Source organism: Bombus pascuorum, chromosome 14 (genome assembly GCF_905332965.1).
Source record: "Bombus pascuorum chromosome 14, iyBomPasc1.1, whole genome shotgun sequence".
Lineage (NCBI taxonomy): Eukaryota > Metazoa > Arthropoda > Insecta > Hymenoptera > Apidae > Bombus > Bombus pascuorum.
In genome coordinates, this window is record NC_083501.1 from 2162007 (window position 1) to 2178808 (window position 16802).

At 36.1% G+C, this 16802-nt stretch overlaps 1 protein-coding gene across 2 annotated transcripts in view; it reads left to right on the forward strand.

Moving 5' to 3' along the window:
- The window catches only part of LOC132914279 (calexcitin-2), a 44516-nt gene that overhangs the window by 22838 nt on the left and 4876 nt on the right, over positions 1 to 16802 (forward strand). The window contains exons 1-2 of one of the 2 annotated variants that reach the window (XM_060973268.1): positions 13839 to 13857; positions 14557 to 14623. In XM_060973268.1, coding sequence (XP_060829251.1) covers positions 14566 to 14623 — 58 coding nt within the window. In that variant the 5' untranslated portion in view covers positions 13839 to 13857; positions 14557 to 14565. Of the gene's footprint in view, positions 1 to 13838; positions 13858 to 14556; positions 14624 to 16802 lie in introns of those variants that run through there. The other variant, XM_060973267.1, reaches the window with a different exon arrangement.

Consider the following 16802-nt stretch of genomic DNA (forward strand, 5'->3'; position numbering starts at 1 on the left):
ATCGATTTTATTTTGCATTAATAAATATTCGATGTGTCATATACTGTAATTTCCATTTTCTAGATAGAGCTTTAACAAAATAAGTTTGACGGGAATTTTTTAGCGATATCTACCAACAAATTCGCACAACTAGTAAATTTTCGTACATCCATGATACTTAAATTAGAAGTAAACGACGTTAAAAAGGCTTCTATCGTTATTTTAGAAATCGAGGGCTTAGACTTCCTTTAAACTGTATTTGACAGCGTTGAGGAGAAAAATGCGGTAAAGTGCTTGAGCTGCGAGATATTAAACATTTCTGTCTAACAGAGATTTCCAGAAAAGTTATATAAATGCTTAAGGTAAGAGCAAACTGGCTCTCAAAAATAGCTTCTTTGAACTAAGCCTTTGTTTGAATTATACCCGAGACTGGGTTTGACAGAACTGATTTGTGACCTCCTATGTTTAGGATCTTTTTATTCGTATTTAAAAATGTACCGTCTAAGGAGCACTTTTTATTATCATGTTTTAAATATAACTTGAAATAGCATTGTACGATAAAAAGTTGTAATAATTTTAAACGATTAACAAAATGTCCCTGAAACCGAATAAATACTTGAAACATTTAGCCTCTTACTTCTTCCGAATATTTTTATTCTAGGATATTCGATTAAGTACATCTTTTATGTTCAGGATATTTTTTCCTTTGAATATCCAAATCGCTTGAACAATATGGTGATCCCCAGGGATAAAATCGAAATATTTTACAGTAAGGATTATTTATTATTCGCATCATTTGGCGATTCAATACGCCAGAGAAATAAGCATTTAAATTTAGCACGGAATCAACCTATTGATTTTTACTTTTTGTGTTATAAAGTTTTTTATATTATACTATACGGATGTAACAATATCGTTCATAAAGTTATTGACGTTTTATTATTTCACCTCAAAAATTGGATATCGTTTTTCGTTTAATCGCTCACTGTTCAAATAACAGCGACCATCGCTCAAATAAAGAAGGTATAAAATATACGTGCGATTGGAATTTACTGAATTCGAATAATCGCCACTGATGCCATGTCGTACAAAGGATTCGGCGTTGCATTTCAAACGGTACACGCGAAGCTTTCTAATATTTTTACCAATTTTTATTGATCGGTGGCGTCGTTTGACGCAAATATGAACAATAATGCAATTTTGCAAACGTGCCACTGAATAAATTACCGGGAAATTGATAGTCAGAAGGGAACGCGTGGATTATGTGCCGCAATGGATTTTCCGCTCCTCGGAGGGAATTTTATTCTTTTCAATCTTTACTGAAATCCACGTGAATATTCTTGGATCATGATTGCTTTGAAATTTAAATAACATTAAGAGCTCTATCTATGAAAACATCTTTTTTCTCGTGTATGGTTCACCAATAAATCGAACGCGTAGAATAGAATCTTTTTCGTGTCCAACTTCGCTTTCGAGGAAATCGATTTTAAACATACAAACGCGCGCACTCTGTCAGAATTCAGTGGATTTTGCCACAGCTGTCTACCATGCAAAAGAAACAGCTTGCAAGTAGCAAAGAGTGCCACATATCTTTTCTTTCTTTTCTTTTTCTTTTGGGAAAGTACTAAGGTATACAAATTTGTTCCTTATATAAAAAAAAATAAAATTTTTAAATTGTATTAATCTTAACATAATTCGATAAGTCTACGATCGCCGTGGCAAACAGGAGTGTGCACCAACCGATAAGATTGATGAAAAAATACAGTGGAACTCGATGCACAGATCTGCTTCATTAAGGAGGTATCAGGTCCGTGGGAGTTCCATTTTTCCAATATTTTCAAAAGATAGCACCCGCTAAGTGATAATACCAACGTATTCAGCGTGGAAGGAAGAACGAAAGAAAATTAGAAAATTGGAAAACTATAGAATTAAAAGCGGCGCAACGAACGTGTCACCTCAGCGGCGTACAAACTTTATAAGAGTACTTCGATGTAATTTGATACGGTTGTTCAATCAAGTTTAGCTTCGCGATGAAAGCGAGCTTATTCTTTTCTAGCGGAAAAGCGAAAGCTTCGCTTGTACTTCCTTATAAAACGAATATTAAATTATTTATTATCATCGTTTATGTAATAAAGTATGATATAACGTAAGAACTGCACATGCTGATGCGAATGCAAATGATCAAACGAAGGAAACAATTCTCTATTTTGTGAACAATATCGATATTAGTAAATTCCATCGCAACACGAGATCGAATACGATGGCCGTAAAGTGCGAAACTTTTCTGCTTTCTTCTACGGTTTGAATGAATAATTAAATCGATCTGCGTGCCAACGGATCTTTGGCGGTGCTATCGCGTAAGTTTTCGGAAAGTTAGATTGCAAGCTTTAAATTGAAAGTGTATCGGTTGCAGAGCGACGAAGACGAAACGCAATCGGCCGAAATAATTAAATAAGGCGATCGTTCTTCACTCGTACTTGGTGCGCGCAACGAAACTCTGCTCGAGCGCCGACTGGTTAATTTCTGGATAATTAATTTCTTCCAGCGACGACAACGAGTTCGAAACGCGTTTCGCTAATTAGTATCTTGCTTTAGACTTTCTCGATTATCGTTTGTAAATCAACAGTTTTCTCGAGCCTGTAACTGATCAATCAGCCGGGCTGTGTAATTTACCTTTCTTGCCAGGAGCGTATCTCGTAAAGTTAAATTTTGTAACTTTGTTACTGTCTTGTTTAAAAGTTGGGAAGCTAATCTTTAGTCAAACCTTCTCGTTGAAGCATTATTTTGTCGTTAAACTGTAAATTAGTAATGTTTTGTAACAGGTTTAAAATAAGATAATTTCCCTTTCATTTTCGATCATAATGATGTCTTTTTATATCCTGAGTAGAAAATAAACTTACATTTCTGACCCTCGACAAGTTCCGTTGAGTCATAAATGACCGTTATGGTTCATTTTATTTAAATTTGTATTTTTCGCTTTAGACGACAAAGATCATTGCTAGTCATCGTTATATAGAGTATAAAATACAAGATAAAATTAGATATCCTATAATGTAGTAACGTAATTGAAGCTGTCAGGTGGTCGCTAATAACGCAAGCTAGAGTTAAGGTAGATTTTTAGGATTACAGTTGTGAGTGACGTATAAGTGAAATATACTTTCCAGTAGCAAAGTATTAATTTTTATTTAACATGTTAGCAGTGCAAATCTTAAAAATCACTCGTTACTGAGATACGAGTGATTGCCTTGCACTTTATTTAATGTTACATTGTTATTTTAGCTCATTCAAAAGTAATATGCTAGGCTGTTATCAAATTCTGTGGTAAGATCCCGGCATAAATTTTCTTTATCAGATGACCTCGTAAAAAAGAAATCTAAGGCCATTAAATTAGGTGCCGTTGTCGGGAAATTAAAAGTACTAGCCTGTTCCATCGAACGACCTATAAAAAATGCCACTGTAATATGTATGTTCCTAGTCCATAGCACGTAATGAATTCATCGTAGTTGATATTCATTTCGTACATTAAGAAAATGTTACGATATAAATGGTCATTAGCGTGTATAGATTATGTAAACGAGGCTTCATCGTGCGAAGAAATGATACTTTCCACCTTGATTAATCACTGTAACTTCATGTAAGAAAACATTTCTCGTAGGTATATCTTCGATATATTTTTTTCATCAAGAATTATCATTCTCTTTTCATTTATATCACCGGTTCCAGTGTTGCGGGATGCTTTGTATATCATATGTATATTTCCAGACATTTCCTCCACTCAGCATTATAATTTTTCGAGTAAAAATTTTCAGGTAGCTACACACGTTTACCCTCTTTACGAAATTGCCTCTTTCCGGTTTAAGACCAAATCACTGTCCTTATATTCATGAACACTCTTGCGCGTAACGTAAATATATATTCAAGGGGGATAGAAATATATATCCTACGTTATTGTTACTCGCGTCGCGTCAAGGGAACCATAATTTTTATACAACTATAAATTTACATTCTTGAGTTTCACTCATGACGCTTCTCCCAAAGGGCGATGTATTTTTACACCATCTGTTTTTGAATGAAGAAATACGATTGAATAAAATCTTTGATTACCTCTTGATCGGACAATTTCATGTACATATTTCCTGTGTATTTTACTGTAGGTTATAACCTTGTCCTTGTTAATTTGATGAATATTTATTTACATAGTAATACGTCTTCGCACGTATGGTAATACGTTCCTCCTATCAACTATCGAAGTAGTTATGTAACGCTAATTCGTCCTACAAAATTCGATCATATATCATCATTAGCCGTGAAAGTGAGGTTTATCTCTTCGGAAGTAACACGAATTACGATACACGTAGTCAAACGTAATAACTTATTTACACAGTATATCGTACTCTTGTAATATTCCTTAATAGATATATACATAGAGCCAATTAACATGCACAAATATTTATAAACAAACGTATACTATCTCTGACATGATTAAAAACATTTACTGGAACAGTGTCTGTATTGGGTTAAGGGTAACATCTAGAAGGAAATAATTTTTTAAATCTCAGAATGAACGATCAACCACAGCATGAAAACTGCATGGCACGTACAAATTCCCGTTCATCATCGAGCTGCAGTATAAACGACAATCCCATTTCTTACCGCGTCTGGAACATCGTGGAAGGAGAATCGAGGGAAGTTTGGTAGGGTAGCCTCACGGTCGGGGGCGAAACAACCGAAATCGTTAGCTCTCGTTTGCACGTAAATCTCGTGCAGCTGTCGCCTAGTTGCTAGTGAAAAGAGAGCCCTTAACGCAGATTCGCAGTTATCCTTCGACACTTGGTGATGCCGTAGCGCTGTGCCAGCGAGACACGGTCGCCCCGGATAAACGCAGCGAATCGCAGGGCCATAATTTAGTAAGCTTCTTAACTCAGAGCCAAGGAGCACGTGCACTTTATTCACCGTCGCGTCGTTGCCAGCTCGGCTGGTGACCGATAAACACGGCACGATTCAAATGAAACTTCCGGCTTCGTTTGTGTAGAACGACAACGATTGGGCTCGTGCTCTCTCGGTCGCTCCATTTAAGGCCAATAGCTATTCCTGCGACGCTTTAATACCCTCAATGAGAGCTAATGCCATTCCGCGAAACGAAAAATGCTTCCCTCTCTCGAGGTTACGCCTCGAGGACGATGAATACGCGTGCGTTGTTTCGGGATTTTTGTTCCCTTGTTTTCGCTGATGCCATTTTTTAGAACGACCGTACAGATTATACGGGCTTCTAGAAACAAGAAATTCTAGATTTGAACGACAGATTCCTTTATCGTCCGGAATTCTTCGCTTAGAATTTGAGAAGCTTGTTGGAAAAATCGTTCGTTGTGCAAATTATTGCAGGAATTGTTCATCGATGATGATGAATGACGACGATGTTGATCGTACGAATATTTCATTGTTTGAAAGATCGTACTGGATTGTCACAAATTAATGAAAAGTTTGCGAATCGCGTTCAAGATATAATTTTTATACAGTTTCATCTTTTTTTTTTTATCGGAACATGTTAAAAGAGATAGGTTTTATAGTTCTCGCTTTTTAAACAGCACATCATTAGCTGTTAATAGCTTTTGCGGAAACTAGTGATTGCAAAGTTTCACCATCTTCTTATTTTGTAACTGTCAGCTGCCAATATCACGACCGCCTCGTGTAAACAACTTTCAATTCTTTTATCGCTCAAGGGATTTCTTTAGCCGAGAAGCAATCCCTATAAAATTGTTTATGAGGCTACAATAGGAGAGCGATATCTAAAAAAATATCGTATGTAATTTATATTATGTTGTTAAATAAATCATAATAATAATCTTGGAAAGTGCATGCGCTTTCTTCCACAAAACGGATTTGAAAAAATGAAACAGATATAATATAATTTTTATTCTCCTATAACGGACCTATGATGCTTCCATAACTCTGATATTTATCAGCAATGGTGTTAGGGTAACGCATTAAAAAGTCAAACTAATTCTTCTTCCGCTAGGATCGAAGGTGCAGTATATTGAAACCACTAGAGATTTACTTTGAAATATTGTTTTCGTGCGAGAAACAAGTGGATACTTCGAGCTAAGACATTCTTCTACATGAAGAGAAAATGAAGTTCTATCATTCACATAAATGTGTTGATAAAGACTTTCATCGCTTCACTGTCTGCAGATTCTTTTAATAACTAGAATATGAGCTCTTCACTTGGCATATTTATGAAGACATATAACGTGGAGATTTATTCAAAATTATTACTTTTTGGCGACTACGTATCAGCTAGTTCACATTTATACATACGTCTACCTATTCCTGTGAAATTTATAATAAAGTGCGATCAATCCTACGCAATCAAACCAATCCCATATCGCTAGGAGTATGGCTCGTGATATTACGAACTTCTGCCATCTACATACTTCCGAAATTGTCTAATTATTTCTAAACTCTGATTTTCAATATTTAATTCGTCTCGCTAATTTAAATTCTACCAATCACATACGGAGACGTAGAAACGTTCCATATCGCAGGATATGTTTGAAACGAGAAAGGAGTATAAATTCACGTTGTCGCTTGACCATGTAGACAAATCATAAAACGTTCGTTAACGCAATCCAAACTGGAAATGAAATTGCTCGGAACGTTTTGCTTATTTTGTTTGTCGAGTATTAATGGCCGTCGGTGATTTATTCGACACGCTATGGAATCCAGTTCTCATAAGGATCGTCTTGCGACCCCTTTCGCGTTCCTTTTCGCTTTTCCAGTTTATAAGATACCTGTTTGAAGAAGAAAGAACCTACGACGCAAAGCTATTTTATTAACGACAACGTTTCTTCCTCTAGGAATAAGTTTCCATCTTATTCCAATTGTAATAATCAGTAGGATAGGAGAGAACCGTAGCTCGACGAGACTTTCATATTTTTTATCGTCTGCAAGAGACGCAATTTAATTTGCACTTTCATTCCTTTGCCAGCGTTAGTAAGACGTAGCATGGAATAAGAGGCTTTCTCGTTTGAAATTTTTCATTTGTCGCTCGAACCGGAGACACGATCGTGAAAACTGTCCCGCCGAACACAACGGAAAGTGTAGGTAGCTCCGTGAAAATTCTGCGAAATGCTCTTTCTCCTTACACGCACAACGATTATCGTCGGGAAAATTGAAATTCTAATAGTCTCGTCGCGACAAATATCCGCGTCGTACCTAAGTATCGACGCGAGATTTTCGTTTTAAGAGGCGTTGCAAAGTTGCTAGCTCGCGCGCAGTGCGAGATTAAATTGCTGAAATTGATTACCATCGACGAGATTGAAAGTTCCAGGGAATTCGTTCCGTATAAACGAAGATTTGCGTGGTTTTAATGCAAATGTAATCGAAAAGTTTTCGCTTCGTATACGACACTAGGAATTATTTGTATCATGCGATTATCGCCAGAAAAAATTAAAATATAGCAATTTTGTTTCGTATCGATGAAAGTTTACGACGTACTAACTATTAATGCATAATTTTGATTTTAACTTTTATAGAAACGAAAAGTTTTTAATTTACGTATTACGATTAAGCAGCTTATATCGCGGTTGTCACTAAGGATAATTAAAACGTAATACGTAGCTGGAACATTAAAAACACGTTTGATTTAATTGATGGTATTTAGATATAAAATTAATTGTGTATGAAATTTTGTTTTTATCGCCACCATATAAAAAGAGCGTGAAAGGCATTAAATATGATATTTTAAAAGGAACTATTACAAGCTATAATCCTTTATCAAAAAGGCTTTTGAAAGAATAAATGATCAAATTAATTTTTTAAACCAATGTACATTAAAGTTACGTATAAATGTTTAAACGTTTATTTTATAAATGCAAAGGAGAAAAAGTTCCATTAAATTTGGAAGCGATGAGAAATATTAGATTCAAATAAAACTTTTTTTATTTCCTTTACTCGAGTAAACTCACTGTTAATGAAAAACAAATTGATCCGAATTTCCTAGTTTTCTCATTAAATCGTATTTATCGACGTTTCGCGGTAAACTAGCGATATCTGTGACGTTAATTTTAAAACGAAAACGTTAAACATATCCACGCGCTCCATACTTGTGTGTTTTATGAAAATTTCGTTATACCAAGTCCACAGTCGTATACGAAGTCGCAGGGGTGAACATACATAGCGTTCTTAACGCATATTTCTTTAAAAATGGATAAAACAAGTGCACCTGTAATTTCCACATGTACGCGATAAAAATTAAATCACATTAATAACTCGGTAGCATAAGGAAATATACGGAATCGAAAAATTTCACTTTAGACTTCCTGTCTTGTATTTTATTATTTTTTAGCGATTTCGCGTATGCCTTTGAATTTTCCGCATGACGCAACGAAACTATAGAGACAATACGATCATTCTAGTGATAACGGCCATGCATTCTACACTAAATTAAACACGATTTTAATTAAACACTGAAAGCGATTGATGAAAGAAATAGATCATGCGTTATGCGTCTCGTGCTAAATACGGACACAATTAATAAAGAAGACAGGAAACATATTTTAATATTTTCTATCCGAATCCATACGGTAAAATTTTATTTCTCCCAACTTATTTTTTCACATCTAAAAGAAAAGAAGTAAAAAAGAAACAACAAAACAAGTTTTACGTTGTACCGCTCTAATTTCATTTCTACAACGTTATCCAACATGTATAACGTCTAACCGTTTGCTTTGATCGACATTACAAGCCGCACGCATTATCGTTTTTCCGTTTCGAGGACTTTGCGTAGAAAATCCATAATATAGTTCGACCTTTATAGCTCTAACTCTCACGACCCGCTTATATCTTTCATTGCTCGTTATAATATCCATACAGGTGGCGTGATACACCTGCGAGCGAATCATCATGCGACTTTTGATCGGTAAAATTTTATTTCTCCGAGATATTTTATTCCCTGAGATATGTAAATCGTGTTACTGGTAGCACAGAAATACGTGTACGTATATTTACGTATTTGCACCTCTCGTCCAGTTTCGACGGTGATCGAGGAAAGAAGTTGGAAGTGGAAGAAATTGGAATTTTTATTCGTTTAAGGATTTCTTTCAGAGAAATACTATTGCAAATCCTACGTCATAGAACTTGTGGTAATAAAGAAAGAATCTTAAAAAGTAATCACGAAATATATGGCTCGTTTGAAAATTTCTTGGAACGAAGTATAGCAGTAACAGCAGCTTTGGATTTTTTACTGCAACGGATATTCATTCGCCGTATGAATCGCTCCGATGGTAGATTCTTCACACGAAAACGATAAAAAGAAGTTCATACAAACACGTAGAACTATTTCATCCTGTTTTTGAGTTATGGCGAGTAGATTCTTAAACAAACTGTATCTGCATACCTACACAAGAGGTATTCGAAACGATTTCTTTTGCATGCGAACACGAGACAAGATTGGAGACGTTTTATCAATTATATTAGACTCTACGTTTCTCCACGTATTGTTCGTTAGATATTGGATTCTGTTTGTAAACGAGTAAGTGAAATTACTTCAACTATTTCCACCTTTCGATAGAATTATTTCAATATAAAACTCGCTAGAACTCGCAAACAAGGTCGAACAGAGTATACGTTTCTACGGACTTTTCTTATTGTTTTCGTGTCCAGAATCCATCGTCGAATCGGTTGCCCGATGCTGCGGGACACTCTGTATATGTATATTAAACATCAAATAATTTCACCAAGTTTAGCAAAGAGAAACGTCATCTTCTATCAAGATAATGCATGCCCCTATACGGGTGTCATATCTTAAAATACAATTTATTACCTCAGCAACGTTATTTGCCAGATTTATATACTTATCGCTGATTCCATCTATTCTCAGAATTGAAAAAATTCCTTCGGGAAGAGATTCTTGTCAAGCGAGATTATTATTATTTACTATTAGAGATATATTATGTACTATTAATCAGAATTTTACGATGACGAAAATATTAGAAAATAAAAAAATAGTTTACAAATAATATTACCATTTGGAACCTCTCTAACTCTGGTATTAAATATTTGTATATAAAAATGTTCCACCATGTATAACGTGTCCTTCGCTTTTATTCAAAGTAACAGGGTAGTACGTTTATTTTTTAGTTGTAATAATACTGAAATTAATAATAACGTGAACTCCCATTTGGTAATTACGAGTTTCTGCTAACTTGGGCCATAACTATACCGGGATTAGGTACTTTTGCCCTCCACCGAGAAATATTTTAATCCAGAGATTTGAATAATGAGTCGTAAAGGTAATTTGAAACTGAATTTTTATATCAATCGTTGTACAGCAACGTAAAATGTTACTTGATAGGAAACTTTATTTGCTTTGTTTTAATAAATATCGTAGGAAATAAACGCATGCATCCTAAAATCAAAGTCACATATGGAAGTACAAGTAGTCGTTGCGTTTTCTACTTAGAAAATTATCTATATCTATCTTTATCGTAACTTATCTATTATATTTCTCTTTCGATTGATGACACAGTATGTTCCTACGTTACTTTATCTTGTAATTGCTCCACCAATAAAATTCCATATCCAATGGGCTAAAAATAAACTATACCCTTTCAATCTTTCACGGTCGCGTCTTTATTTAGCGATAAAGGTTTACGATATGCAGATTCAATACCTAGTTTGTCAAATCGTAAAGGAGCCTTCGATATTAATTATAATATTAATTATACATATCGACGTATGATGCAGGTTTCCATTGAAAATACGCACAAACAAGCTCTTTTGATAACTTACGTTTCAACAAGTCTATAATCGATATCGTCCCATTTTACTCATATCCATTCGAAGCTCTAAAATATTTTATCCGATGCGTCAATTTCAGGAACAAAAAGAGCAGCAAATAAAAAGCGAATAAATGAACGAAAAAAAAAAGTGTAGAAAATATAGTAGCCAAGTTATAGTACACCCCACGAGAATCATTGAGATGGTGTTTTTTATTGGAGGTCCACGTATATACATGTATATCTCATCAAATCTGTACAATATTTAGCGTATCGACAGGTTGATATATTGGCAGGAGCAGATAACAAGACTGCAACGTAGGAGCTGGTTTCACGTATATTTTACGTTGCTAGAGAATCGAGGTTGTTCATAGTGTTGGTGGAAACAATGGACTTAAAGCTTACTCTGGATCTTTGTGTTGCATCGCCATATTGTCTGACTGCCTTATCTTGCAGACGTCGCCGAATTTCAAGCACAACAATTTATCGGCTTATTATCTCTTTTACTTCGCGCTTCATTTTTTGCTTATAACGTGTATTGAAAGCTTTCATCGATTTGCGATAATTATAATTATTAAAAGTTTTCTCTTTTCTCCATATTTTTATTTTTTGTTTTTTTTTTTTTTTTTTTTTTTTTTGGTGGGAAAACTTTCACGTTGTTATCAAGTTTCACAGTTATTGATCAGAATTGACTGGAAGTGCAATGCAGGATAATAGCTTGACCGAAAACATTTTTTCACGAAGTAATTTTTTTCAATTAAATTTCTGTATGGCTGTTGGAGGATCGAGAATAAAAAAACAAAAATTGTTCGAAAGTATCTGTTATTTTACACACGACATAAACGGAAGAAAACTTCAACTATACAAGTGCGCTTACATTCAAGCAAATTGATTATCTACGATTTTAATTGACCCGCAATAATACACACGAACCAACTTGTTAATTAATCGATTTGAAAAAACTTGCGTACAGGAATCGACACGAACTATTTCAGTTTACAGTCAAGTTCAATCAATGGGGAAATTGCCTACAAGTTCACCAGTTCCAAGTCGTGGCGAACTGTTTGCAAACCAGCAACACTTGCACGACCAATAATGGCGACTAGAAGTTGCCATTGAACTATTCGAACGATGGCAGAAATTCGCTAACCGTTCGACTTCAACAAAGTTTGCGGTCAATTTACTTATTATCAAATTAGAAGATAATGTATCATACACCATCAACGGTGAAAGGAGCTCTTACATCTTAAAATCTTCGCTAGTGTTGATTGGAAAATTGATAAACGACGAGTTACATGGAAACGTTCACGAGCACGGACATTTTCAAATGAAAAGATTACCGTGCAACGTTAATCACTTTAAAGATTGACGTCAACATTCACCTTGACGCGATACCACCTTCTAATGATATACAGTTACACACGATTACAGTATTGGCTGTAGCTACTTTCTCGTGGCTCTTTTCAATAGATAGCTATCACGGCTGATTACTTGTTATTATTTTTTTATTTATTACAAATCATGCGACGATTAATAACACTCACATCGTGCAGAAAGATCGTTGCTCGGATTTTCTAGCGCAAGTTAACCACGAACGTCCTTATTATATAATAGGTGGTAATTGGATTACGAGGTTAATTGATCTGTGCTTTCTCTAAACTGAATATCACGCCTGTAAATTACAGCGAACGATGATTGAACATTACGAGAAATTGGTAATAAGAAAGACCAGGAGAAAAACCAATAGAGAAAGGAAAAAGTTTCCATTCTTAAAATAGGGGATTTATGGCTTACGCTTTAAAGCGTAAATGTAAAATTGCTTCGATTTTGATCAATGTCAAAGATTCTAATTTTATCTTGATAAATTCTAAAATATCTTACTATAGAAATTATTATCGATACTCGCATATTTTCTACGTATAACAAATTAAGACACTATAAGTCACGAATGCAAGATGAATACGATAAATATCGTAGAAGCTATTTCGACAAGTTTATCATAAACTACTAGATATTCGCTATACAGCTGAAGAAAATAGTCAATAAAATATGTATACGTGAGATTCGAGGAAGCTGGTAACCATAAACGTAGCAAATTTATTCAGCACACGTGATAACTTTACAGATGATGAAAATTGTGTTTCGCAACCAGTAGATTTTTCCCTAATTGCTTAATATGTTTACGACAAAGCATTGAGATATACTTCGATTCTTCTTAAATACGTCAGAGGTTGGTTAAATATTCGATAAAGGAGAATTACCATTGTATTTTACATAGGAATATATAATCGCCGTAGGCACATAAGAGTTTCTGAACCTCGATGGAATCGTTATAAATACGGTTAATATTATACCGCAAGTAAAATTCGATGGTCGATGGTACCATGTACGTACGCTTCGACGAAAAGGGAAAGAACAGGCTCCAAGCAATGTTTCGTTCCGTGTGAATCACTTGAGCATAATTTACGTCACGTTACGGTCAATAATACATTTCTGATGTTTGCAGATATCTTAAATTACATCTACAGTATTATTGTGGCATTATAGCGAAATGTACGTCATTAAACGCTCAAATAGACACGTTATCTTCGGTAAGGAAAGGCTTTTAAATCTTATTATATAAAGGGTTGCCTTCTGTGAGTATGTCAGTTATTTCAGCTTGGGACAAAAGGAAGGACCAGCAGCTTTTTTTCCAAAATTTCTCCACCGAACAAACGTAAGAACATATCTCGTAAAATAAGAGTTCGACAATTTGTAAATTCCTCGTTAAAGTTCTCATATCTCGCTTAAAATAATCAGCAGACAATTTTTCTGTTTTCTTGAATAAACATGTTCGATCCTTTCGTTGTAAAGATATCGCTGCTTTGCTTCGACAATGGCACGACTCAGAAAAGTTCACATTTGCTTTCAATGAAAAGAAGAATTCTACCTTATGTTTCTTCTTTTATCGTGTAAAACGATGTATCTATAATTCCATTAGTTCCGCGTCAGGGGGAAAAATGATTACTTATGCCGCCATCAATCTGGCTTTAGTTTTGCTCCAAGGCCAGTAAGTAACAACACTGGCACATCTTCAGTTGTTTTGTGACGCTACAAGTGGAAGGTATCGTTTTCGCGAATAGTGGCGTATCTTGTGTTAAGTCAGACTTATAATGTCGTTGAAATGACTCGCGAACATCTCTTCCTAAATTTTTAAACGCGTTCGTTCTAGACTTTACATTTTTTGAGTTGTGTCATTGTGAAATCAAAGCAGCCATATATTATATATATATAAGCGTAAATTAGACACCTTAGATATCAGAGCCTTGCAATTATTTTAATTCCTTTATTAGTAGAATATATCAGCACCGCCACGACAGTGGATAATTATGGAATATCGAATATGAACATTTTAGTAACAATGAATAATTTTCACAATTACAAATTCAAAGGTCTGAAGAATTCTCATTATTATCTGAAGTAGGTCGCATGTCTAAGAAGGCTCGTTAGCGAATCGAAGGATTGTCACGAAAATAAGATTCGAAAGTTTTTAATTATTGTCCAGATATCGGAAAACACCTGTCGATGTACCTGAATTAAGCTGACTTTGTGTCTTCACGACGGCCTTGTAAATATCGAGGCGTTGTACAAAGCAGCTCGATAAAAAGCAAGCCGCGGTTACTTTTTACTGACGAGATAAAATAAGGGTCGGTCGCTCGAGACAATCGACCCTGATCGTCATTCGATCGGAGAATGAATATTAACATGACACACACGAACGTACAGACACGCTTAAACACTCCCTTGTTCCTCTCTGTTGCAGATTGACAAGATGCCACTGTCAGAGTTCCGTAAAACGAAACTACTCTACGTTTTCAACACCTTTTTCGGTGAGTACACTACGTTTTGTTTTAATAGCCTTCGTACTTTGCGTCGATTTTATAAAATCTTAATTTTCCACAGTTTCAATTCGAAAGATCCACGTCAATTATCCTCATGGTTAAGTTTTATTCTGTTTTATGCTTATCGCTGTATTATCTTCGCCTATTGTTGAGCCGTCGAGCAATCTATTTACAGAAGAAGCTCTTAGCTCTCTTAGTCTTTGCGTTAGAATGACAAATTTTAATTAATTTGTTGCGTCCCGTACTATGCGTATAGTCTGACGTAAAAGCTGGTCGACAATCTAGCAAGACGTTTGCTTTCAAAATTTCGAAGCAATTTATTTCAAAGCCACGTTTAAAATTCATTTTCATTTACATTCCCTCCGAGGTGATCACCGTCTGGTACAAAGAACAAATCAATACGTTTCACATTTCTTCGGCACCAAAGCAAATTTATCAGATAACAGCTTTAATTGGATTTTTCCCCAACTAGAAACACTAAAAAGAAAAAAAGAGAGAGCAAAGATCGGGAAAAAATCCGTTTAAACGAATTCATTCCACGCATTCCACGTTCAAAGTTTTCCTCGATATCAAACATGATCGTTAAGCTTCCGAGTAATCCGATTTCATGTCGATCATCACGCATCCCTAACGGCACTTAATTGTGCCAAGAAAATTTCATGGCCACCTTATCAGAACTAACGTTCACGACCACCAACCACGAGACTGGTATAGTTAAGCTCTCATCGCGAATCGGTTACGATTTTTCCCCAAGAAGCATCGTCAGTTGCCTGGTAACGAAATAACAAAACCGATTGTCGTTCCCTGGATCTTAACGCGTTTCTCGTAGCTCTTCCACGAATCGAGTCGGGTCAGCTAACAATCTTCTTCCATTGGTGGCCCCTTTCGGGGCTATCGCGGAGAGCAGCGCGAACATTCACGCTGCTTCCAGCGAAATGAAATACGGTCCGGAAAGGTTGGAGGAGGAAGAGTAGACGACATCCTCTCGAGGGTATTTTTGGGGGCTGAAAACGGAATCAAGGCTATACAGGGCCGTTTTGTTCGGTCTCTCTATGGCACCTATGTGTTGGCGTGGTTGAGCAAAAGTGAGTCAGCCTGGACACCTATTTATGGTATGAACAGGAGCAGATAAACAATGGACGCGGTTAAGGGGGATGTCTTGTCGCGTTGAAATTACACGTTCACCGTATACGCCTATCGTACCGGAGCAATGTTTCTATGTTCGTCGTGTGTGTAACGCGCGGGCAATCATTCATACGACTTATTCGCAGTTCTGTGTATTTTCGAGAAAGGCCATTCACGTAAACGCATACAGGCGCCAAAATTTCTGACAAGGTATCTTCCAGCGTTAAAGTTTTGATTGAAAGTACCTTTGCATGTGTATACAACACATGGATACTTCACACGGATGATGACGGTGTGGCGGATGCGAATAATAGACTGACGTAAATTTCACGCGTAATTAGAGAACGAAACTTGCGAATAGAATCGGTAAGTGTAGTTACGTGCGCATCGGGAACTGCGTTAGCACGATCAGTCGCGCTATGCGATGATGAGGCTGCCTGTGTGGAGCGTGTGGAGGTCACAGGCGTGTACACGCTTCGTGGCCCTCATTAGCCCCTTACTTTCTTCCCTTCTTTGACCGTCGATCGACTGCTAAACATATCCTGCGGGGCTGTTCTTCGTTGTCGATACGGTATTTCACCGTGACCCAGAGAAGCCGTGAACGGTGCGATGAATTGCGAATCTTCGTTTGAAAACTAATGGTTTATACGTATGGAGCAGAATCGGCCGATTTTGCCGTGATTGATTCGATTTGATCGTGACAATAAATATGTTATTAATTCGACAGACTGCCTTGGAATAATAAACCTTTACGTAATTTACGATTCCTCTGTGTTTCGTCAAATAATCCTCTCTGGATTTTTCTAGTTATCGAGGTAAAAATTTAGATATATTCTTCCTTGAGAGAACTGTTGTTTCGTGTGTGATTCGGTAGAATTGTCTCTTTGTAAACTTCGTACAGTCGCTGTAGATTAAAGTATATATTCCAAATTGTAGGTTATTCGGGAAATCGTTTAAATATAAAGCAGCAAAATAATAACGAAAGGTTGACGAGAATTATTCCACGATATTCCGATACTAGGTCAAAACGTAGGATAGAAGC